At 28.8% G+C, this 24,731-nt stretch overlaps 1 protein-coding gene across 1 annotated transcript; it reads left to right on the top strand.

The window, feature by feature from the left end:
- Positions 1-3,651: 3,651 nt before the first annotated feature.
- LOC111621281 lies at positions 3,652-23,255 on the top strand. Its single transcript, XM_023363367.1, has 4 exons — positions 3,652-3,763; positions 13,196-13,360; positions 19,686-19,874; positions 22,768-23,255. The coding sequence occupies exons 1-4, from the start codon at positions 3,761-3,763 to the stop codon at positions 22,852-22,854; spliced, it is 444 nt and encodes a 147-aa protein (XP_023219135.1). The 5' UTR covers positions 3,652-3,760; the 3' UTR covers positions 22,855-23,255.
- The last annotated feature ends 1,476 nt before the right edge of the window (positions 23,256-24,731 follow it).

The following is a 24,731-nucleotide window of genomic DNA, read 5'->3' as shown; positions in this document are numbered from 1 at the left end:
TTTTGACCACGATGTCACGTGACCAGATATGACGTAGGCGAATCTTCAGGGGCTTATATCTCGCGAAGGGTCACGCGTAGGGGGGTGGTTTATTACACATTTATTGTTCGTACGGGGGAGGGCTACGCTTTGGGGGTGGCGCCCCCTCATTCGGAGGGTAAATCTTACCGCTTACTTGAGATGTGTGTGCAAGGTGTAATATTGCTTGCATTGTAATAAGGTAAGAATTGTGGCAAGGATTCATATAGCAGCATTTTAAAATAATTACTTATTGATTTTCCAAAGCATTGAGTAAAGAAATAGTATTGTAGATATTTAAAGTATGGTTAAGGTACAAAAATTATTTCTAACCTTTAAAGGTGTGTAGATAGGGTTGTCACTTATTGGATTGGAAAAGTGATTCATCTCCAGTGAAGGAACACTTCGGCCATTTAATGGTGATAAAGTAATATGGGTTATTTTCATTTCTGAGCACAAAATTCAAAATCTGTGAATATTGTTTCATACTAATGTATGAGTGAATGATCAATAAAACTACTTGTACCAGTAAATGACCATAGTTTAAAGTTATGTGGTCATTCATTGCTACAAATTAAAATGGTTTGAGATGAATAATTAAAGACATCTGAATTTATTTTTATTCAGATAAATTTAAAATGACAGATGAAATAAATAAAAAGAAAAAAGCCTACGGATATTTTCAATTTAGTGAAGATTTATATGCATATATAGAAGCAGTATGTGAAAATAAAATGAGTGCTAATAAGGCTAGCAAAAAATGTAACACTCCAAAATAAATTTTAATAAATAAATTACATGGAAAGGTACCAATGGAGCGAAAAACGGGCAACATTAATGATGGAAAGTTTTTTACTACTTCTTGGACATCCTTATCAACTGGTCATTTAATGAAAATTTCTTTCAAATTACAAACGCCTTTACAAAACACTATGAACAGCCTGTAAACATGTCCTTTATCTAGTTCAAAACGATCACTTACGCCACTGTAGGATTCCTGATCTCCTAAAATATGCTAGGACAGTAGGACGATCTTTTCTTTTTTCATCTCTATAACGGATGACCGTCCAATTGTTTTGGTTTCATTTAAATACAGAATCTGGCAAAGGTATTCAGCACTTTCACGTTGCAGTCTGAAGCAGTGGTGATATTCGAAATATTTAACAAAGGGTTCGCTAACAGAAACTTTTTCCTTAACCTAACCCCAAGCCCGAGATATCTCGGGCACGTTACATAGCGTTACATAAAACTCGGGCGTTTGGTCCTTTAAAAGTTTTGTTTTTTTTTGCCTTAATGGAATGTTTTTTAAGACTCCAAATTTTTTCAAAAATTTTTTCCCGCGCGAAAAAATTTTATCGCGATTTTAATTTACCTTTAATGACGCACGATTCACACTTAATTGCTTTTTAATTGTTTTTTAATGGGAGTTTGATATCAAATTTCATTCATCGTTCTAAAGTTGTAGCGCACGGATTTTACTTCGGTAAAGTTATTTAAAGCTAGTTTCTGATGTCAAAAACGACCTCCGATAGTTTCTAAATTTTTTTAATTAATAGATTTTATTATATATAAGTTTAATTAAGTCGGGGGGGTCGGAAATCGCAATAAAAATTTTAATTTTTTAAAAATATATGAAAATATACGGCCAACTAGTATTCACCCTACTATAAACCTATCGCCTCCCGAGACTTCTATGAGAATGTCCCGGAAAATCGGACTCCAGCTGTGTTCAAGGTCATCCAGCTGTTTAAACAATGACTCATCAGCGTAAGATTTCACAGAAAGACGAGACAAAGGAAAATAAAATCTGAAGCTTTTTCTTCAAAATTAACGCATTTCTTTCGTTTTTTCAGTTTTAAGTATTTTTTATGTTTAATTACATTAATATCAAAAATTGCTAGAGTCCCAAGGAGTTAATTGCTTTCCCTATGACTTTTTCTCAAGAAAAAACTTTTTAAATCGTTTATTTTATCATTAGGTATTATTATAATAAGAGACATATGTCATTGTTTCTCGAAATACAATATCTTTTTTATTTCGCTGTCGATAGCCGGACACCTGTTCCGCAGCCATCTTGTATTTTCTAGCGCGCGTGGGATTGTGGGATCCTTCGTATGACTGGATCTAGTTTCAAGAACTCTCTTGAGTCGATCGCGATTAAATCTCGTTTCAGTCGAGATTGAAACGATCGATGGAGGTTATATGCGAACGGCGATAAGTGGAACATGGCGAACGGGGTATCAGGCTCTAGTTTAGTAGTGTTACAGAGTATAATACGTATATTTTAATATATTTTTTAAAAGAAACAAAACCGCTTAGAAATGTTACGTGTGTTTAACAACGGGTTCGGAAAACTTTGAAAATGTTAACAACAGGTTCGGCCGAACCTGTGCGAACCCGCTGAATATCACCACTGGTCTGAAGTGACCTTTAAAATCCAGATCTCTGTGTCGAGGGATAATTTCCTCGTAATAGTTTTGTACTCTAGCCTTTTTCCGCGGCTGCAGCACAACAGAACTTACCATTCCATCAATTACTTTGTCGTCATGTTTACGCTTCGTAAACAAGACATTGTATAGCAAAAATGAATTACTTAAAAATTTTTCGAATTAAATAATTCACCAAACATTCCAACAGTTTCACTGAGAGCCACCATTTTGAAACTGCAGCGCTGCCCCGTGAGTTGTTGAAAGACCATCAGTAGCGATCGTGGCAGTCTCTCAGACAGAGGTTGCGTTGCGGAGTAGCGTTGAATTTAACAACAACCCGTAAACTATGGCTGCGTTCAGCAGAGTCGACAGTTGTAACTGAGTACAGTATAGGTGTCTTAATCGGTAGCTGTTACGTAGTTACATCTGCTGAACGGTGAGTGACGTATGCGTTGGAACAAAAAGCAGTCATCATTGATCAGTTTCAGGTAGCAATAGGTAGCGTAAATGAAAGACGCTACTAAATGTGACGTCAAAATACCAAACATGTTCCGAAACAGCGCTACTGTAGATGGCGTTCAGCAGAAAAATACTCAACATCTCGGAAACTGTTGAGTCTGCTGAACACAGCCAAAGAAACGCGGCTGCAATTAAAAATTTTGAAATGAAACTTTGCCAGTCGAATCGTCATCTACATTCATCTTATAGCTTTTTTATTTTTTTATTTAACTCTCTCTACCCTGTGGGCACTAAGAAGGCCTCTTTTTAGCATAGACATTTTCTTTAATATACTCTTTCCTCCCTGTGGGCACTAAGAGGGCCTCTTATAGCAGGCCCATTATGGGTTCGGCCAAGCCAACAATGGGGCGGCCGGGTAGTGAGGGACGGGGCCCGACATATCCGGACGGATTACTCCCCGAAAAATTCCTGGGGATTTATCGATCCGTCGGGATTCGAACCCGGGTGGATACCCAGAGCGGTAGGCTGCCATCTTGATTTCTCGACCATCCGGCCGTTTTATCTTATACTGTAGCTGACTATTATAGTCATTGAACTATACACATTTTTTATACTCGGTTATCTTTATACATATAAACATAACTCGGAAAATTATAAGTAATAATATCGAAATTTTGATACATTACAAGATCTTTAAAAAAAACAAAATGTAGCAGACGATTATTGCAAGCAGTTTAAATTTTCCATTAGAGGGCGCTTATTATGTTTCTGGTTACCAAGCTTGTTTATATGACAACCGGCGATACTGTATTTAAATATGTTGTAATTCTGATTGATCGTTTAAATTTTTTATTATGGTGAGTAAATTTTACATCAAATTAATCTTAAAACACACTTAACAAGTGCTAACTATGTAATTATCCATTTATTTAATAAAATAGTCCAAAAATATTAAAAAGAAATCAATCGATCGGATTTCAAAGTTAAATTTCAGTCAAAGTAGATAATTATTCATTGAATAACATTAAAATCTTATCAGACATTAACTAAAGCTACACAAAATTCCATTCCCCTTCTATATTTAAACTCTTTTATTTTAAAACGAAATATATTTATTTATTTAGGTGTTAATTGTAACTTAATTAATTAATGAATAAAATATTTATGAATTTGTATTATTTATTAATTCAAAACAAAACTTTTGCAGTTGAATTAATAAGAAACAGTAATGAAAGTAATATAATGCATTTGAATTAATTGTATATACAGTATTCAATTTATATAAATTTGTATTGTTTATATATTTAGATACCAAGCTGAGAACAGAATGAATCCAATATGTGTGACTAGACCATAAATAGATATATAATAGCTAATTATAAACATGACGGTTCTAATGTAGCATTAAATTATGATATCTGATTGCTTTCTGCTTAATATTAGAAAATTAAGCTAAAGTTAACATTATTACCATTTTATTAAAAATGCAAATATTTTATTAATATGAAAAATATAAATATCGGGAAAGTTATCGTGGTATGGCATCTTCTGATGCTTGAGTTGGTGTTTAGTCATTTTGTTTTCTATAGATTACATACAAGCAAACAAAATACATAATATTTTGAGCACCAAATAAATATAAAATATTGCTTTATTAGAGCTTTAATAAAACAGACGGTCAGCTTGATGGGGTGACTGCCTTGAGTGGCAAAATGAGCAGTCAAAATGTTCAAAAGGAGTGGAAAATAAATAAAAACTAAAATTATAAGCTAAATAGAGTAAATGTACATTAAACTTGTTTATAAATAGTTTATGTATGAGTGCCAGTGCTAGAAATGCTCTCTATTGGCAATCATTCTGGAATCAGGCTGTAAAAATCAGTTTTGCCTCAGGTGCAAGTTACCATTGAGCTAGCACTGAAAACATATAAGAATAATTATATTCAATAAATAAAATACACTGTTTGAAATAAACAATGTTTTTTATATTTATTTTTTTATATTAAAGAATTATCTTTCATAGTGTTAATATGAGATTTTAACAGGGCCGTGGAGTTGGAGTCAGAGTTGTCAGAAAATCCGCAGACTCCAGCTCCTTTTTACTTCCAAACTTGTTATGTACATAAAATGGAAAAGGATTGGAATCGTGTCAAATTTGACCCTCCAAGTTTTTTTTTTTTTTTTTTTTTTTTTTTTTTTTTTTTTTTTTTTTTTTTTTTTTTTTTTTTTTTTTTTTTTTTTTTTTTTTTTTTTTTTTTTTTTTTTTTTTTTTTTTTTTTTTTTTTTTTTTTTTTTTTTTTTTTTTTTTTTTTTTTTTTTTTTTTTTTTTTTTTTTTTTTTTTTTTNTTTTTTTTTTTTTTTTTTTTTTTTGCAAATCTACATGTTTGGAGACCTCCCGAACCCCTCAAAAAAGTCAATAAAAGGGGAAAAATTTGCACGCTTGTGTTGGCATCTAATTTGTTTAATTTCTTTATTTTCTGTTCTGAGATATTAAACAATATCTCAGAATGGGTAAAGTTTAAGAAATGAAATCTGGTACTTGGCTTGCATATAAAGGGGCATTAATACTATTAAATTTTGGTTCTTAATTAAAGGTCAACAGGGTGAAGTCATAAAAGTGGTCATGTGTCATCTCTTAATGAATATTTTACTCGTTATTAGCATTCAAAATTAGAAAAATATAAAATAAAACACGTCTCTACCCTCAAAGTAAGCTTTTTTGTCATTTTATTATAGTACAGTAAAATCCATTAAGATGTTCTCACCTAAGATGTTAGAATGTATATGGGGACATGATTTAGTTCAACCACTTTGACGCTTAATAACTAACTCCTGTGTTAAACCATTGACTCTGATTCTGACCACTCTGACCACAGAAATTATTAGGCTTCAAACAGGGTGAACAAAATCATGCCCCACATACACAGTCTAACATCCACACGTATAGAAAAAACCTCAAATCTTTTGCATATCTTGAAATTTCAAGGTGTCCTGAGTCCAAAAATGTAAAAATTTGGGAAGAATCATTTTTTGACCTAGCGCTACACTTTCCCTCTGTTATATATAACAGCCGGAAAAGTAAAAATTATTGAATACATATTTATATATTGACTGTGTCATTATGTAGAGAAGTCTTTTATCTTTAGAATAAAAAGTTTCTACATCCTATCTTTATTAGAACTCTATTTATTGAATCTTTTATTCTGAGGTCACATGATGGCATCAGAATTTCTGGGTCTCTTTTGGTAACAAGTCTGCTCCTGATTGGAGTCAGATGGTAAGGAAAAGTCAGAGTTGGAGTCAGATGGTAAGGAAAAGTCTGAGTTGGAGTCAGATGGTAAGGAAAAGTCTGAGTTGGAGTCGGATGATAAGGAAAAGTCGGAGTTGGAGTCGGATGGTAAGGAAAAGTCGGAGTGGAGTTGGTAGATTTTTACACAACTTGTAAGCAGGGGTTTAAAATATGCAGTTTAAAAAATTTAGATTATTTATTTATTACATTGGTATAAGTAATACCGTTAGGCAAGAGATTACTATTCCCACATAACAATTGACTCCTACATAAAATTTTAAGTTTTGAAATTAATATTCTACATTGCACCGTGATTTCAAAATTGAATTAATCAATATAATTAAATTTTGTTAATTAGCAAATTACTAACTTTATTTCCAGGCTCTTCTACATTCACAATAACCAGAAAGCTTATTTGAACTAATGTGATGTTGAGCAGTATAACCTTTCATAAAGTTATTGCTAGAGGATGAATCTAGTAATTGTTTCATTTCATTTTTATATCTTTTTTTATCAAATTATTACCATCAGGGTTAGTTGTAGTCATATACCACAGATTTAATAGTGAGTCTTTACTTATTCTGGAGGATTATTTTCAGCCAACCCTTAGAAAAATGCAGCAATTTCTTCTCTTGTTTATTAGTGAGCAGCTCAGTTGAAATGTCTATTGCTAATGTATAACATAATGTGTGATCTATTCCCATTGACTGTTTATTGTTTTCGACTGTGAATGTAATACACTGTTAATCATAAAAGGTTAATGGCATTTTATCTGAAACAGAGATGCATATCTATTTCAGATAACTAAAATGGGTAAAAAAAACAAATGCATCTTAGAATCAAGGAAATATAGTATTAAAAAGTATTGTAAAAATACACTTTTAAAAGTAGGAAGTAATAGAGCTGTAATTCTTATAAAGCAGAAAGGCCATAATCTATGTTTAAACTTTAAATATTCTTTTAGGTAAAGTTTTTAAAAAGTTTCATACTGAGAAAAAGCAATGTAATTGAAGAGTAATTTTATAAAAGTTTCTTTAACAAATCTGTTAAAGATTATTAAAAATATTTTAATTTTTACACATTTTTGAATATACATTCAATCTGCTAAAGAAGAAAAAATTTCTGTTTTAAACATTTCATAGAAATGAAATTTATTTTATTTTTTGAATCAATTCAGATTTAAATAATTAGAATATAAATTTATTTTTCTTAATCTAACTTTTTGTAATTTATTTAGAATTGTTAAGAGTAAAAATTTTAGTTTGAAATGTTTTTTTTGTTATATTATTATATACTTAATTATTAATACACATATTTAGATAAAAGAAATTTCTGAGATTACATTAGAACTACCATTCAAGACTAATGGCATATATGAAATACATTTAAATAAATCTTATCTTATTAATTTATTTAAATGTATTATACATATCTGATTATTATAATCAGCATTATTTACAATGAAAATATTTGTTTTATAAATGATTGAATTGAAATAATTAATAGCAATTGAAATTGTATAACATATAAAATTAAGTGAAATTAAAATGTTTAGTTTACCTAAATTTTAAACAAAGCATCATTTCTATGTATGATGATTAATTTTTCAAATTTATCAGTTTGCTTGTACAATTTCTAATACATTTTAAAGAAAATTATCAGCCTTGTGGAGGATAATTTAGAAACAAAATTTAAAATCAAGATGACAGTTTTATTCTAGGACTTTAATTAAGGATTAAGAATTAACATGTTAAATAAACATTAACATTCATAAAACAAAAATAAAACATTACAATAAAAAAATCTATATGAACTGTTATACTAGAACATATTTTTCGTTTATTTTTATAGCTAAACACATAAAAATATGTTCTTAATTATATTTTGGTTAGAAATGTTGTTATACTAGTAAAATGAGAATTAATTTATTAATGATGAAATTAAACAATGTTTTTATTTTATAAGCTATATTACAAAACTCAATTACAATATAAAAAATATATAAACATTTTTATTTCTTTGTATTTTGTACAAGTAAAATGTAATTGGAAAGAAATATTTTTTCTTCTTACACTACAAACTTCAATATTAAATTCCTGATATATATTTGTTAAATTTTATAAGAATTTGTTTACTTAATGAATTTTTCATTATGAAAGAATAACAGTTTTCATTTATTAAAGAAATAAGTAGGACATGAAATTAATTGCTCTTTTCAGTTAGTGCAAATATTTATAATCATGTATGTTTTATGTTCTATAGAAGTTGACTTCAGAATTCCTTTTAATCAACTGCAGAATTGACTGCTGTAGTAGAACTAAAATTTATGAAAATCTCAAGAATTTGGATAAAAATAAAACCCATCAATGAGAATTTAATAATAAAATTAAATTTCAGGTCTTTTTAAATTGAGAATATTTTTTTAAGGATCAGTGTTTCAAACGAAATTATTCCTAATTGTATACAGTTTTATAGTTATTATTTATAATATTTAAAATAACATTTTTGAATTATCAAATTGATCAAAATTATCATCCAAAATATATAATAAACTGTAATAAACTGTAAACTGTAAAATTCTTAAGTGGGTCTATAAAATGGTTTGTCAACTTAGTTTGTAATAGTATGTTACAAACTAACAAACAAAAGGCCTTGTAAATGTTCTTTATAGAAAATCAATGTAGACAGTAGAACTTGGTTAAGACATTTTTCAAGGGGCCAATTTAAAAAAAAAACATCTTAGGCAGAAATGAAAATATAAATAGCTTTTATTTACATAATCCATATTTATTTAATAATGCATATGTAGCTAGAACTATTTCTAAGATTATCAGCACAAAACCTTTTTGTGCTGATAATCTATTTAATAATGTTTTGTTAAATTACAGTGAATTATGTTTTTATAGTATCTACACTGCTGGTCATCCAAAATGCAACACCCTGAAGGAAGCATCCAAATCAAGTAAAATTTGCACCATGCGTTTGTGGCAATGAGATATGCAAATGATTAGCATTTCAGCATAGATGCACATCATGGGTGCCTGTTGCACCACCTGCAAGCGCTATATAAAGAGAGAATAGACTACCATTTTGAAGTACTGGAATTGTTTTTTCATGCGTTTTTTTGGTGTAAGTATGCTTCAGTATGTCACACAGAAGAAAACGAGCATCTTTCGAGCACATTTCTGAGTTTGGCCGAGGAAGAATAGTTGCCTATAGAGATTGCGGATTATCCTTCAGAGAAATCAGCGATCATGTTGGATGTAACCAAGCAACTGTGATGTGGATCTGTAACCGCTGGATGCAGGAGGAAACAAATGGACTGACAGGACTGATTGCACCCATCTCGTTGCACCACTGCACATGATGACAGGCATATCGTGTGCATGGCAGTGATGGATTGCTGCGCCACATCATAAACCATATCACAACAAATTCGGTCTGTTGCGCAACAATCTGTGTCTGCACGTACCATTAGATATCGTTTGCAGCAGAGTGGAATGTCTGCAGGGCATCCATTGCCACATTTACCATTGAGTCAAAACCACAGGCGTTTGCGCCGGCAATGGTGCAATGAACGACAGATATGGACAACCGAATGGAACAACATTGTTTTTACTGACGAATCCCGCTTCTGCCTGCAACACCACAATGGTCGGATTAGAGTCTGGAGACACCGTGGTGAGAGACTGCTGAACTGTTGCCTTATTCATTGCCATACTGGTCCTAGACCCGGTATTATGGTTTGGGGTGGTATTGGATTCCATTCCTGCCCCCCCTAGTGCGCATTGCCGGTACACTGACCAGTCAGCACTATATCTCTGTGGTGTTGGAGCCTGTTGTCCTTCCATACCTTCAGAGCTTGCCAATGGCCACATTCCAACAGAATAATGCATAACCACATGTGGCACGCATTGCTCAAGACTTCTTCTTCACCCATCAGATTTCATTGCTGCCTTGGCCTCCTTGTTCTTCCGATCTCTCACCTATAGAAAATGTCTGATTGATGATTGCAGAACGGCTGGCCCGGGATACACCACCCGCTGCTGCACCAGATCAACTTTGGCAATATGTGGAAGCAGCATGGAATGCTATATCCCAACAACATATCCAAAGCCTCTTTGAGTCAATGCCGAGGTGTGTAGCAGCGGTTATAGCCAGCAATGACGGCAACACTCCATATTGATTCCATCATCTTCCTCACTTCACAAGAGACTGTATTTTCAATCATTTGATCTTTGTACAACGTGTTATCTCCCAAATAAATTTGGCTGTGATATCTCTTGTCTTTCTTGGTGTTGCATTTTGGATGGCCAGCAGTGTATTTATTTGGATATATGTCAATTGTAACCTGCTTCGTCTGTTTTGTTATGTTTAAAAAAAAAATTGTACTTTTTTGATTTCCATGAACAAAACCACAGATCTACAAATACCTTACTAAAATTCATTGAAGACTTATGGTAATGTTTCCCAACGGAGTTGGTATTGACCCTAAACGGAGTTGGAATTGACCCTAAAGGGTCAATACCAACTCCGTTTAGGGATCAACGAGCAAATTAAATACATATTGTGTATGTATATATAATATTTTAATATTGTTTAATTATTTAGTAATTATAATTATTTCTATCATTTTCAAAATTTTACAAATTCAAAAAAATGAATTAAAAATTAGAGTATACAGTGGGTGATCGGTTAACGAACATAATTCGTTCCAAGACTTTGTTCACTATCTGAATTGTTCGTTAATCGATTATCAATTTATCGTAGGTTTTAATGGGAATTTAATTAATTCGTTCTGGAAACCCCCAAAAATAAAAAAATATATACTTTCTTACTACGTTTGTTTATATGTAATAATAAAAATACATACATACACAGTCTTGCATTTTTATTAGTCATGTTTTTTTCTGTTTGAAAGGGTTAAAGAATCTGTCTAATGTTGATTGCTTTTTTCTCTTCTTCAGGATTTTTTGTAAGTAATTAATAGCATTGCAATTGTAGATATCCCCAAGCCTCAACCTGGTTTGGATGTCATTCTAAGACTGTTGTTCTGACATCATCCCACTTCTTCACAGGATCTTTAATAACAGAAATCGGCATTAATCTTCTTTTTCAGAAGAAAACGTATCTTGTAGAGTTTCTTGGCATTCTTCTGTTGTCAGATCCGTTTCAGGTTCCATTATGAACTCTTCGATGTTTTTTATTTCTCAGATATGATTTTTGTTACTCCTTTAGCTGCTTGAGTCTTCTTGATTATACAGTAGAACTGCGGCCTACTGTAGACCTGTTTGCGCTATACTGCCCAGCAAATTAAGCATCTTCTGTCCACTCTCTACTTTTGCTTTATACTCTCACCTTTCGAAAAGAAAAACAGACGCAAAACTTAACGAGTGCCTACCCAATAGTCTTGTGAATACATAAAAGAATTGTTTTGTCAGAAAATAAAAGGTTGGAATTACAAGGGAGAGTTTCAAAGTTTGGAAGAATACTATCTGATCGGTATATACCAGCTTGAGCGTCAATGTCGACGTCTCCCACACTCCGAAAAGTTTCGAATTGTTGCCCGAAGATGAGGGAAGACCAATTGGTATTCATTATTTTACGTCGCTTCTTCTGTGTTTGTTATGTGGGGTGTTCATTATTCGATCATGTGTTCGTTGTCCGAACATAAAAATCTTTCACGAAAGTGTTCGTTATCCGATCTGTTCGTTAACTGATCACCCACTGTATATTAATTAATTTATGAGGAGGACAATAAAAAAAAAAAAACATTCTTGAAAGGGTCAATACATGAAAAAAGGTTGGGAACCCTTGAATTACAGTATCACCCATGTATTAATAAAATCACATAACATAGATAGTTGGTCAAAGACTCAAGCCTTTTCAATGGGCTGGCCAAATAGTCTTCCTGGTTTTCAAACACCTAAATAGAAGCAAGTTTTGTACAGAAAGTCCTCCCTAGAGGCAATCCCCTTGATGTATTACCATGAATGCATTGCTATATTCCATCAAACCAAACAAACCGAACCCAACCTACATATTGACAGCACTTTTCAGAATTTGCTGTTTGTTGAAGCGTTGTTACCTGATAATTGTGTAAGAAAATTACAAAATCTATATTCAAATTAGCCCAGAGTTGCAAGTGAAATGACATATGAAAAGTTATGCATTTTTCTAATGTAATTAGTTTTTCCTTTATGCAGTGTGTAAAATTTTCAATAGGCTGCAGTTGAAAAACTTCTTAAGTGGGTCTATTTTCTAGTCATGTATAAGGATTTGTCAACTTAAGTTGGAAATTTTTATAAACAGAAAAATTTCATGTGGAAAAAGTTTACACATCTCTAAAAGGAAAAAATTGGGATTTTTGAAATTAAACTCCTTGCATAGGAAAATGTCTAAAATAGGAACTTCTTAATTGAGTTCTACTTAAAATGTACCAATAAACATTTTAATCATTTCAATTAAAAATCATTTTCAGCATATTTTTATTGAGGATGATATTTTTTATTATTGATCCATAAAGATAAATGGTTTCTGTTATGATATAGCACTATGTTTGGATCTATATATTTTAATTGATGAAAATATGTTAAATCTTTGGAAATGAGTTTTCTTTAATTCAAAAAGATTTTGGAGTTATCATAATTTTCCACATGATAAGAGTTACATCTTTTAAACCAGTAGAAAATTATTTTACTTGATTAGTACTTTCAATCTAAATAAAGATTATCATTAGGTTATCTTAATAACTAAACTAGATTAAACACATGAATGTGAATATGATGTAATGATGATACTTTACAATGATCTGTACATGGATTGAGTGTACTAGTCAAGTAAAAATAATTTTCTGCTAGTTAGAAGGTTGGTTCTTTTATTATAATTAGTCAGTTTTAAGAAGATAAACTTAATTTTTCAACTTTAATGAAATAGTTGATTTGGAATTTATACAGAAATTAAAATTTTATAATGAATTTAATTTTTATTTTATAATTTAGGAATCTAAAAACAGGTTTACATTTCTTGTGATAGTAGCTGTTATGGCAATACTTTATCAGTTAGAAGTGAAGCAGAATAAATGGGTCACTTCTAAATCTATTCTATTGAAATCGAAAGTAGATGATGCATTTAGTTTTATTACAACAGTTGATTATATGAGAAAGGTAGGTATATTTTGATTATATTGATTTTTTCCTGATTTTTATCAGTTTCATGAGAAAATGCTAAAATGATCATATTGTTATGAATATAAAATTTGTATTTTTTAAAAGTAATTTATCACACTGTATTAAATATTTTTATGGAAGTAATAGTTCAATAATAATACCATATAATTGTAATATAAATTTTATTGCTGCTAATTATTATAATGAATACATCATGTAGGTTTAGTTCATGTAGTAATCACCAAGTTGAATATTATGTCAAAGTATCATATTACAGTAAAAACTTAATTTAATTAACTTAATTGAGTGGGGCTGTCTATTAAAGCTTCTGAAAATCCATTATATGATAAAGTAGGTGTTCCAAATGTGTGCATTAAAAAATTGACAAATTAGTTAATTTTTCTGATTTTATTTATGTAGATACATTTGTGTATTTAATTAAGTATGTTTGAGAAGTTTAATTTCACAGTAAAGTTTTCTATATGTATTATTGCTTATTTTATATTATATTATTATTGCTTATTATTGTTGTATTATTGCTGTAGTTCTGAAACTATAACAAAGAAGTATAAAATCTAATTCAAAATAAATAAACATTTTTTAGAAAATACATTTTAATTGTATTTAATTAAATAAATGTTATTAAAAAGAAAACAAAATTTAATCTTGACAAAAACAAAAAAATTCCTATTTATTGACAATGATGATGATGATAAATTGAGATGCCTGTTTTTGCCTAAAATTAATAAAGGTGACTTTTGGATTTGGAAAAAACCCATTAATTTAATTACATATAAAAAGTATTTTAAAATTACAGTGTGTTAATATTCACATATGACATATGGATCAAATTTTGTCTGTTAAATTGAGATTTTACTGTAATTTCTTAGGTAAAGTACATAAAATTGTTTTGTCCTCTGAATTAGAAGAGTTGAAAGAATTCTCCTTATATTCAGGCCTCGGCAACCTATGACCCACAGATCACCAAGTGACCCATTTCATAATTTCAAGTAACCCACTTGAGTTCCGAAAATAAAATATAATACAGTATATAAAATAAATTATAAAACATAAATATGAAACAAACACTTGAAGAATACATAAAAAAAAAAATAAAGTGAATGTAAATAATAACTATCATTTTTGTATGATTACAAAGTTGCAGTAATGAATATGCATTTTTATTTTTAAAATATAAAAATTGTACATAATTTCAAGAAGAAATCAATAAATTTGGCAATGCCGATCCATAATTCCTTAACAGACGTGTGGTAATACTGGTGAGACTATTTTAAAATGAAAATACCACTGACCCAAAACGTCGTCTTAATACACACAGTATGGTTGATTTTGACCCACAGACAAAAAAGGTTGCCAACCCCTGTATTAAATCAACTTTGGCCATTTTGATTATGCAGAACAAATTTAAGTTTACATAACTAATTTCTGCAGTCTGTCAATTTTACATATAGATTATATTAATGTATAACCTAGGTTTACTCATAAATTTTAGATTAGTTTTATTGAACTAAGATTAAAAAAAATCTTAAATCTGGTAAGATAAGTTTATNTTTGAAAAGATGATATTTAGTTTATATATATAAATATTATTAATTATATATTATATTGATTAAATAAGTATATGTACCATATTTTATGGCATATAAAACACATCTCTATTTCTGTACAAAATATTTATGAAAAGTATATAATGTATTTAACTCATCTTTGCTGTTGGTACTCAGACCAGCTTTTTACTGTATTCTGGTTTAAAAAAAGTAAAGTTAGAGTACACACTTATTTATTAGAGAAAACAGGAGCTTAAAAGAAGTCATTTACCATTAAAATATTCTACATGAATACGTGCAAAAGCAGTTTAAGGGGAAAAAAACAAATAATAATAATCCTAAAGAAACTACATCAATTCGCCTAACCACCTAAATTTTGCTGAGCATAAATTTTTTTATTTCACTAACATTTTCAACCTGTTTTCAATTTAAGTCATCCTGAAGAAAGGTGATTTTGTACTTGGAAATGGAGATATCATTGAATCTATGGATGAAGGCAAAGACTATGAATATTTTTAGGATTCCAACTGACCAAACTCATAGAACACACACAAATAAAACAAAGACTAACAAAAGAATACAACAGCAGATTAAATTTATTATTAACAACACAACTGAATGCAAAACACACATTTAAAGTCATCAACATGGCATATCATATATCATCACGACATCCAGTACTGACATATTCATTTGGTGTAATACATTGAACATACACAAAACTAGAACAACATTAACAAACACAACAAACAACACCCTAAGCCATCCAAAGAAAGACTGATTCTTCTTCATAAAGAATGAAGAACAAACGGCACACTGCAAGGGTTTTTCACAATTACACAACGCTGTAAACACAAAAACAGTAAACTGTTAAACTTTTACATTACTAATGTGGTACTCAAAATTCAGGCTGTCTTTGGCAAAGGAGCTCCATCATGGGTAACCTAATGATTTCAGCCAGGATTACATTGACAGACTGCATCAAAGTGCTGATGATTCATGGATGCCTCTTTGGAGAGAGAGAAGGGTTCATGATTGCCATGCAAGTTCAGGTTCATAAATATAAGAATCTACAGAAAGCATTTCTTAAAAGACAACATTCACAGACAAAACTTGTAGGAAATGCCACATTACACACAAGATTATACAAATCACGCTGGTTGCAAGCTTTTAACATGAACCGACTATTTACATCAACATAACCAAATAGCAAATATAATACATCAAAAACTTGCACACAAACACAAATTGTTACAAACCCAGGAATCATACTATAAATACACACCTCCAACAATCATAGAAAGCAACATACTCAAAATATACTATGATTTAGCCATAATCACAGACAAAAAATACATTACAACAGACCAGACATCACATTGATTGACAAACAAAACAAACTTGTATACATAATAGACATAGCAGTTCCAAACACTCACAACATGCAAAATATGTAGGCTGCTTTTTTTCAAGCTCTGATGGTCCATAAAAAAAAGACAAGTGTAAATAACAAAATGAATTTATTATCAAAAGTTAGGTACAGTTTACTTTTTGACATAATCACTGTGAAGATTGAGGCATTTGTCATATCTGTGGATGAGCTTTTCCATCTCCTTGTCAAAGAATGTTGCTGCCAATGACTTGAGATGGATCCTAATGTTGTTTTGAAGATTGTCATTAGTCTCGAACCTCTACCCTCCTAGACACTTTTCCTGTTCAGGAAAGAGGTGGAAGTTGCTCAGCGCTAAATCGGAGCTATACGCTGGGCCTTTAAACGTGGTGAAGACTTCCACCTTTCAGACTTCCACCCAGCTTAAAACTTTTTAGTGTGTGAAGACTAATGTTTGTACCTAACTTTTGGTAATAAATTAATTTTGTTATTTACATTTCTCTTTGTTTTATGGACCATTGGAACTTGAAAAAAACCACCCTCGTACATACATAAGAAAAATTAGTAAATACTCAGAACTCATGAAAGAAGTCATCTGTGAAGAATAGATAATCTATTTATTGTACAGTATCAATAGTTCTTTCTTGCACAGATGTCATACCACATACACTACATAAATCTCAAAACATTAGGGCTTCACAACATCATATATATCACTCTGCAAAAGGCTGCCATACTAAACACTTGTCACTTAGTCAGGAAATTCTTAAATATAATATTTTTTTTCTGTAATTATGCCTTCACTTTAATCTGGCATAACTCTAGGCACCAGTATATATGTCACATAGAAAACACTCCAAAATGCTATTGTTTAATTAAACAATAGCATTTTTATTCAAGAGCTGGGTTAGGTAAAGTTGCCTGTAACCTACTGAAGGCTGTTTGAGGAATTCATTAACCTATGGAAGATCATAACTTCACATATAAGATGTAGGGCAATTTTTTTAAAACAAGATGCACATCTTATATGCCATGCCATAAAATATGGTATACCAAACTATTTAATTTTTGAAAAAGTTTCATGTTTCATAGGATTTTCTTCCACAGAATTTCTTTTATGACATTTGCAATTATTCCAGAAGTATTTATATGCTATTTTTTATGAAAATTCAAAATGGATATTTTATTATAATATTAAAATATTTGAATTTAATTAAATCCTGTAACAAATGAAGCATAACATGTATAATTTATTAAAACAGTGTATAATAAATTAGTTTAATTAATATCAATAATTACTATAATTAATTATAATGCTATTAAGTAATTAATAGCATTGTAATTGTAGGGATCCCTAAGTCTATTAACCTCAACCTGGTTTGGATGCCATTCTAAGATTGTTGTTTTGACAACTTCCCACTTCTTCAAAAGATCTTTAATAGCAGATATTGGCATTAATCCTCTTTTTCAAAAGAAAACATATCTCACCGAGTTTCTTGGTGTTCTTCATTCAAGAGTTCTTGGCGTTTTTCTGTCGTCAGATCAGTTTCAGGTTCCATTATGAGCTCTTCAATGTTCTTTATTTCTCAGATGTGATTTTTGTTACTCCTTAAGCTGCTTGAGTCTTCTTTATTATACAGTATCTTTCTTAGATAAGATTGAACTGATGCTTAATGTAGACCTGTTAAAGCCATCCTGCCCAGCAACATCAGACATCTGCCCACTCTCTACTTTTGCTATTATACTCTCACCTTTCAAAAACAAAAATTGATGCAAAACTTAACTAGTGCCTGCCTGACAGTCTCATGAACACTATAAAAGAATTGTTTCTGTCAGAAAAATAAAAGGTTGGAATTACAAGGGAGAGTTTCAAAGTTTGGAGGAATACTATCTGATCAGTATATACTGGGTTGAGCATTGATGTCAATGTCTCCTGTGCTTCGAAAAGTTCCAAATTGTTGCTTGAAGACAAGAGAAGACCAATTAGTATTCATTATTTTACATCACTTCTTATTGTGTTTGTTCTGTGAGGTGTTTGTTGTCATAAAAACATAAAAATCTTTTGTAAAAGTGTTTGTTATCCGATTTGTTTGTTAACTGAACTGTTAATTAACCAATCACCCACTGTACAGTATTGTCTGGTTTATTATAAACAATGTTTGTTATATCTAATAAGATGTAAAACACAATTTAATTTTGAAAAACTAAAGTTTAATGTCAGTTAAAGATAAAATGTAAATCATGACATAGGAATTATTATAGTAAATGCACAGTGTTAAATAAAGAAGTTCATTTTTTTTATTTGTCCATTTTTGCTAGTTATATAACATTCAACAGCATATATTTCCTTCCTGATAAAATTATTTAAAATACAAGGTATTTGTGGAGTATTGTGTGTCTAAAACATCTCAAATAATAATAGTATTTTGTGCAAAAAAAAAAAAGAAAACAACAAAAAAAAAATGATACAATACATTTCTAAATTTATGTTACAGGACTGCATGAACCAAAAATTTTATTTGTCCATTTTTGCTAGTTATATAACATTCAACAGCATATATTTCCTTCCTGATAAAATTATTTAAAATACAAGGTATTTGTGGAGTATTGTGTGTCTAAAACATCTCAAATAATAATAGTATTTTGTGCAAAAAAAAAAAGAAAACAACAAAAGAAAAATGATACAATACATTTCTAAATTTATGTTAGAAGAAAAATAATTAAATAAATGCAAATATTGTAGTTAATAAAATGCAAAAGTACCCAAATTAGGCAAAAATTCTTATATTTGGCAATTTTTGGTTTTGACAATACAGTATATTAAGGAACTCCTTACCTTCTTTATAGGTTTCTATAAGGTATTCATGGTCTGTAGCTTTTCTTTTTATACTGGCACAAAAGCAGTATAAAAAGAAGCTTAACAAAGCTGCAAAAAGCTTTGTTAAAAGTTATGAAAGCATCAGTTCTCTTGACCTTTACTTCATAATGATTGTTGAATTTAATCTGCAAACAAAAAATATTCATAATAGAATTGCTGATATTTTTAGTCATCTTAAAGTAACATTCTTGAACATTGATGTCAGTTTTCTTTTAATTGCAGTCAGTTAACATTTATAACATGCAAATGTGAAATTAATTTTAATTTTTATTAAAATTAAAATTAATTTTTATTAAAATTAAAATTTATTTGTATCAATGATACAAATAAATTTTAAGGAATAAATTAAGCTTATAATCTAACAGATTTCTAAAAGAAAATATTTATTCAAAATGTTAAGTGAATCTTTTCATAGATTAAAATTATTTTTAAATTTTAATATTTATTATATTTTAAATTATTAAAATGATTATGTAAATAAAATACAAATGCAACTTTCCAGGTGAATATGCAGTTGTTTATAAAGTAGTCGATTATTCTTCCAAAAGACGTATTGTTGTTGAGAGTGATATTTTCCTCAGACCACGAGTAGAATTTGATTTCTTAGAAGTGAAAGAAAATGAAACTAAATTTACAATAACAATCTTAAATCGGTCACTAAGTTATTTATTTCAGGTAAGAGAAAACATATATATTTTTTTCATTTATAAAATAATTTTATTTAACATGTTCCATTTATTAGTTTAATATTTTAACATGAAACTTATTTATAATAAATTAAATTTTTATTTTTATACATATCTTAACTTAAATTCTGAAGTTTGTTGGTTTTTATAAAAAGTTATTCTGTAGTATAATTTTTATTTTAAAAATACAGTTTGATATACATTCAAATTTTCAAAATGATATTATGCTTTATTTTCTGTCATAATGTTAATTATATTCTTTTCTGTCTTTCAGAAAAATTATTAAAAATTTAGAAAGTGTAATATTTAATTGCTAATAAAATAATTAAAACTGTAAAAAAACTAAATTTAAAATTCATATGACTATGTATCTTCCATTAACAAAAACCTAAGTATTTCTGCATCAAAGTGATCTAATTTTTTTATAACTGCTTTTAGATCTATTTTGAAAGAAATAATAATAATTTCTAATTATTTCAAAAAATCAAGTAGATAATCGAGGTAGTTATGGATGTAAATTATTATCCTGAGTTAACTTGGGTACAAGAAAAATTCAGAAACACAATTAAAGTGATTTTTTTTTAATTGAAAAATATTATAATGTTCTTACTAAATATGCTAGGAACATTCATGTGTATAGCAATTTTCTATTATTACAATTTTTTTGCATGTGATAGATTTTGAATCATGGTAGTGTGCACAGTGGAACTTCACAATGTGAACAGTTTAAACATGGTTTTCTTCTTACATGTTTATCTTGTGCATCTTGCTTCTTTGAACATACTTCATACACTTTTGTGGGATTGTTCTTTTTTTCATTTGGTGGAATGGCTTCAGGGAAATGTCTTTTTGTCAGAGTTGATGCAGTGCCTTTCCTGGTTGACTTGTTTTTGAAGAAATTCCCTTGTATTTTTCATTAATTCATTCTACCAAACTCAAAATAAATTCTAGCAAAACTTTTTTTACCCCCACTTTACCATAGAGAATAAAGAAATTACATACAATAATTTCCAGCAAACAGAAAAATATCTTTTTGTAGTAATTTTTTTTCATCTTTATTAACCTCAGCAAGATAATTCAAATAAATTAACAAACACCTTTTAGGCTGCTGGGATTTGCTTTTATTTAGTGAATGTTTTCAACCTAGTCTAATAAGCCATCTTCAGGCTAACAATCTTTCTTGGAACATATTTTTTCCATTAAATATCATTCCAAAATAGAACACAAAAAAGAATAACTATGTTTAAATATTTGAATATAAAGCCAAAAATCTAAAAATTAATATAAATAATGAATAACAGTAAAATGTAAGATAAATAACTGAAAACTATACAAAAAAATATATGGTAGAAATGAGGCAATTATGACCTTCTAACAAACTTATTCTGTACAATATATTTCTATGCCATTGCTAAGTTGTCAGCATCTCTTGCATTAATGCACTTATCCTTCAACCTGCTTTTGTATATTTCAATTTTTTAGCTTTCTGTGCCAATGTAGGGGAGTGTACCGACTTTATGATGTTTGCCTCTTCCCATTTTATCACTGAGCCTTCAGTCTGCACCATCCTGGAGAATACCGTATTATTGCATCCCTTTTTACATTATATTGGTGTTCTTTAAGTTTAATTTTTAAGTTCCTTATGGCGACACCTATGTAATCCTTGTCTATTCCCAACTGCATGTTTTCATATAGTAACCTGTACTGTACACACTTGCCATTTCTTCTGTTTCTAATCTATTCTTATCATTTCTTAAAATTCAATACATAGTTGGGATTCTTTTTATAATCATATTAGACTCTTTATGTTCTGCGATTTCTTTCATAATGTTAGTTATACTTCTGTTAAAGGTGAATTTCATGGTTCTACTATGTTTGCTGTTTTTTGTCCTTGAAGATGACAAACCTATGACAAAAAACAGTAAACATAATGGAACAATGAAATTCACCTTTAACAGAGGTATTAAACTAATTGCTGGACTTTAAAGATGAGAGTTTTTGTGATCTATCTCTCCAGTTAGTTCAAAATTTATTGATTTTGTTACACATTGTTTTACTTAACATGAACAATAAATTCTTCAATATTAAGTGAGGACTTGCTGTATGTATATTATATACTGTATTGTATAATTACATTTGTCTCTAATTATTGACTATTGACAACATCTGACTATTTTATAAGTACAAAATTAAAAACATTTAAGGCTTTCTGCTAAAAGTTCCAAATTCTAAATGTTTATTAAGTGTTTTTCATCATTAAAATATTCATTATACATAATCATAAAAATCAAGAAATAAAGTTTGTTACAATGATGCTCGAATTGTTGTATAGACCAACTTAATTAATATAACTTACAATAAATTAACAACAAACCAATAAAGTTAATAACTTTCACAAGTAATATTTTTAAAATAATTTTTTGAAGTCTCAATTTCATTTTAAAACAGCTATTTAAAAATGATAAAACATTTCATTTATCTTCTAAAATCTTATACAATTTCTGTAAAGAAATGTCCCATTTAGAAAGCTTATTTGTTAAAAGCTATTAATTTTAATGTTTGTTTTTGTTTATTTATTGTACAGTATATTTAATTAAGTTGTGGTAGCAAATTTTAAGCATCATTTCTTTAGTTTATTTGTAACATTAATTTTGTTTCTGGCTCCAGGCTATATAGTTGTAAAAAACAATGAAAATATAACCCTAAAAGCATTTCAAAATATTCAGAACTTGAAGTCCTGGAAGATATTCAAATGAATTTAATCTAAATTAATGTAATTTAAGGTAATTTTTTTTAAATGAAATTATTTATATTTTTAATAATAATTATTTGCATTAACATACAATTAAATAAAATTTATTTTAATTATTTTTCTTTTATAGTATACCCTTGGACCGATTTTATATTTTCTGAACAATCAGAAACTTCAAAATTCTCTTTTCCTTTTAAGGATGGTGTTACCATATTAAAATGTGTATTTATTATTAAAGTTATAAGAGAGTAATGTATATATATTCTTCCCAGATATGTTGTAAGAATTGTTATACCTTTTTTTATTTTGTTTGAAGAGTGTAGACATGGTTTTTAATATTGTTTTATAAGAATGACTTGTGACTAAAATTAATGTAGTGTTTTTAATTTACTTATAGCATTATGACAGATATATTACAAATGATATTCATATAATGTAATTATACTATAACAGGCAAAAATATTTATAAACTAAAAAATAATTGAATTTTCTTCTGTGAAATAACTTTAGTTAAATGTTCTGTAATACATTACATTGATTTTCTAGAGTTATTGATGTGAATTATTTTAATTTGTATAATATTCACACGGATTATCATATATTATTTAAATATTTTACAAAATTGCTTTCTTATTAAAAATTTATAAGAATAAATTTTTGTTTTATATATGTCATTTTGCATTTTTAAAGATGTTTGATGAATATTTGTATTAACTTTTTAAAAAAACAGTTCAGTTTTCAAGTACAAAATATATATGTAATTTGATGTAGTAAAAATCTTGTAAATATTTCTGTCTTATTCTGATCATAGATAAAAGTGCATCTGATAATTTTAAATGTTTTAATATTTTAAATTCCTTTATGATATTAAAGTATTTAATTCCCACTGTTAGAAATTATGAAATCTTGTTTTTCAAAAGTGTGTGTTTATTACTTTTGTTAACCAAAATTACTCTATAAAATAACTAGTTAAATTAGCCATCTATATTCAAACATTTCTATTGATTCTTCTTTTCAAATTATTTTTAAGTATTCTCATTTTTGAAAAATTTTTGATAAATTTAATCTATTATCTGTTTAAACAGGATTGAAGATAGTCTATACAGATTAAGAATTTATAGTTTTTGATATATTTTTATTGTTAGTATTGTTTGAAAAATCTTAATATGAACATTGTAGTTAATTCAATTCATTTTTGTTATAAATTTTCTTTATTTTTAATTTGCACAAAACTTTTGACTTTATTCAGTAATATATTTTATATTTAAAATTATTTTCTTTCATTGCATTTAATGTAATTAACAAGAGTTTATAAAATGCTTTTTTTATTTTTTATGGATGTATCTTATCAGGAATAATGAGAAATAAATATTAAACTAAAATATTAAGAGTTAATAATGATAATTTGTAACTATTATAACTATTTTCATTGAATCTTTCTGTTGAAAATGCTAGTAACATTATAACAGGATAATGGCTATAACATTTGTAATGTGATTATCAATATTGGCAAATATGTTGTTGCTATAGCTAGAATTTGTTAATAGAAAAAGTTCAAGTGTAATAAATAAATTCTTATTATGGTTAATAATACAATAAATATAATTAAAATTACAATTTTTTATAATTATGTGATGATTATTCATAGTACAGTTCAATTTTTAAGAATCACTCTATTGTTACCTTAGCTTAATTACTTAACTTGTATGTAATTTCATTAAAACCATTATTCATTCAAATTGTTTAAAAATTTTACATGTTTTTAACAATTCTTATTTATTCTACACTAGAAAGATCAAAAGATTACATTCTTTTAGTCATTCAAGTTTCTTAGACTGCAGTATTCCTCTAACTATTAACTTCATAAGTTTCTGCAATTTTAACATCACTCATTCATTTTTAAAATTGCATATAAGCAATACTTCTATGGAAATCATAAATTAAAAATGATATAATTAATTTAATATATTTCAGGAAAAAAATTCATATGTATCAGAACATTTCAAAAAGTATTCACACAATTGGTGTTTAACTGAATAACCAAATTAGAACTCATAAAATAGAAATCATAAATTTGAAATATCAAATAAGACA

The sequence above is a fragment of the Centruroides sculpturatus genome, unplaced genomic scaffold (genome assembly GCF_000671375.1).
Source record: "Centruroides sculpturatus isolate CEXI.00-Female unplaced genomic scaffold, Cexi_2.0 scaffold86, whole genome shotgun sequence".
Taxonomy (NCBI): domain Eukaryota; kingdom Metazoa; phylum Arthropoda; class Arachnida; order Scorpiones; family Buthidae; genus Centruroides; species Centruroides sculpturatus.
Note: the sequence above shows the minus strand (reverse complement) of the source record. Positions and strands in the feature narration are given on the sequence as shown.

Coding starts and splice junctions, on each gene's coding strand:
- LOC111621281 (XM_023363367.1), top strand. Junction 13,361..19,685: donor CAGTTGATTATATGAGAAAG/GTAGGTATATTT, acceptor TAAATAAAATAC/AAATGCAACTTTCCAGGTGA. Junction 19,875..22,767: donor CACTAAGTTATTTATTTCAG/GTAAGAGAAAAC, acceptor TTTCTTTTATAG/TATACCCTTGGACCGATTTT.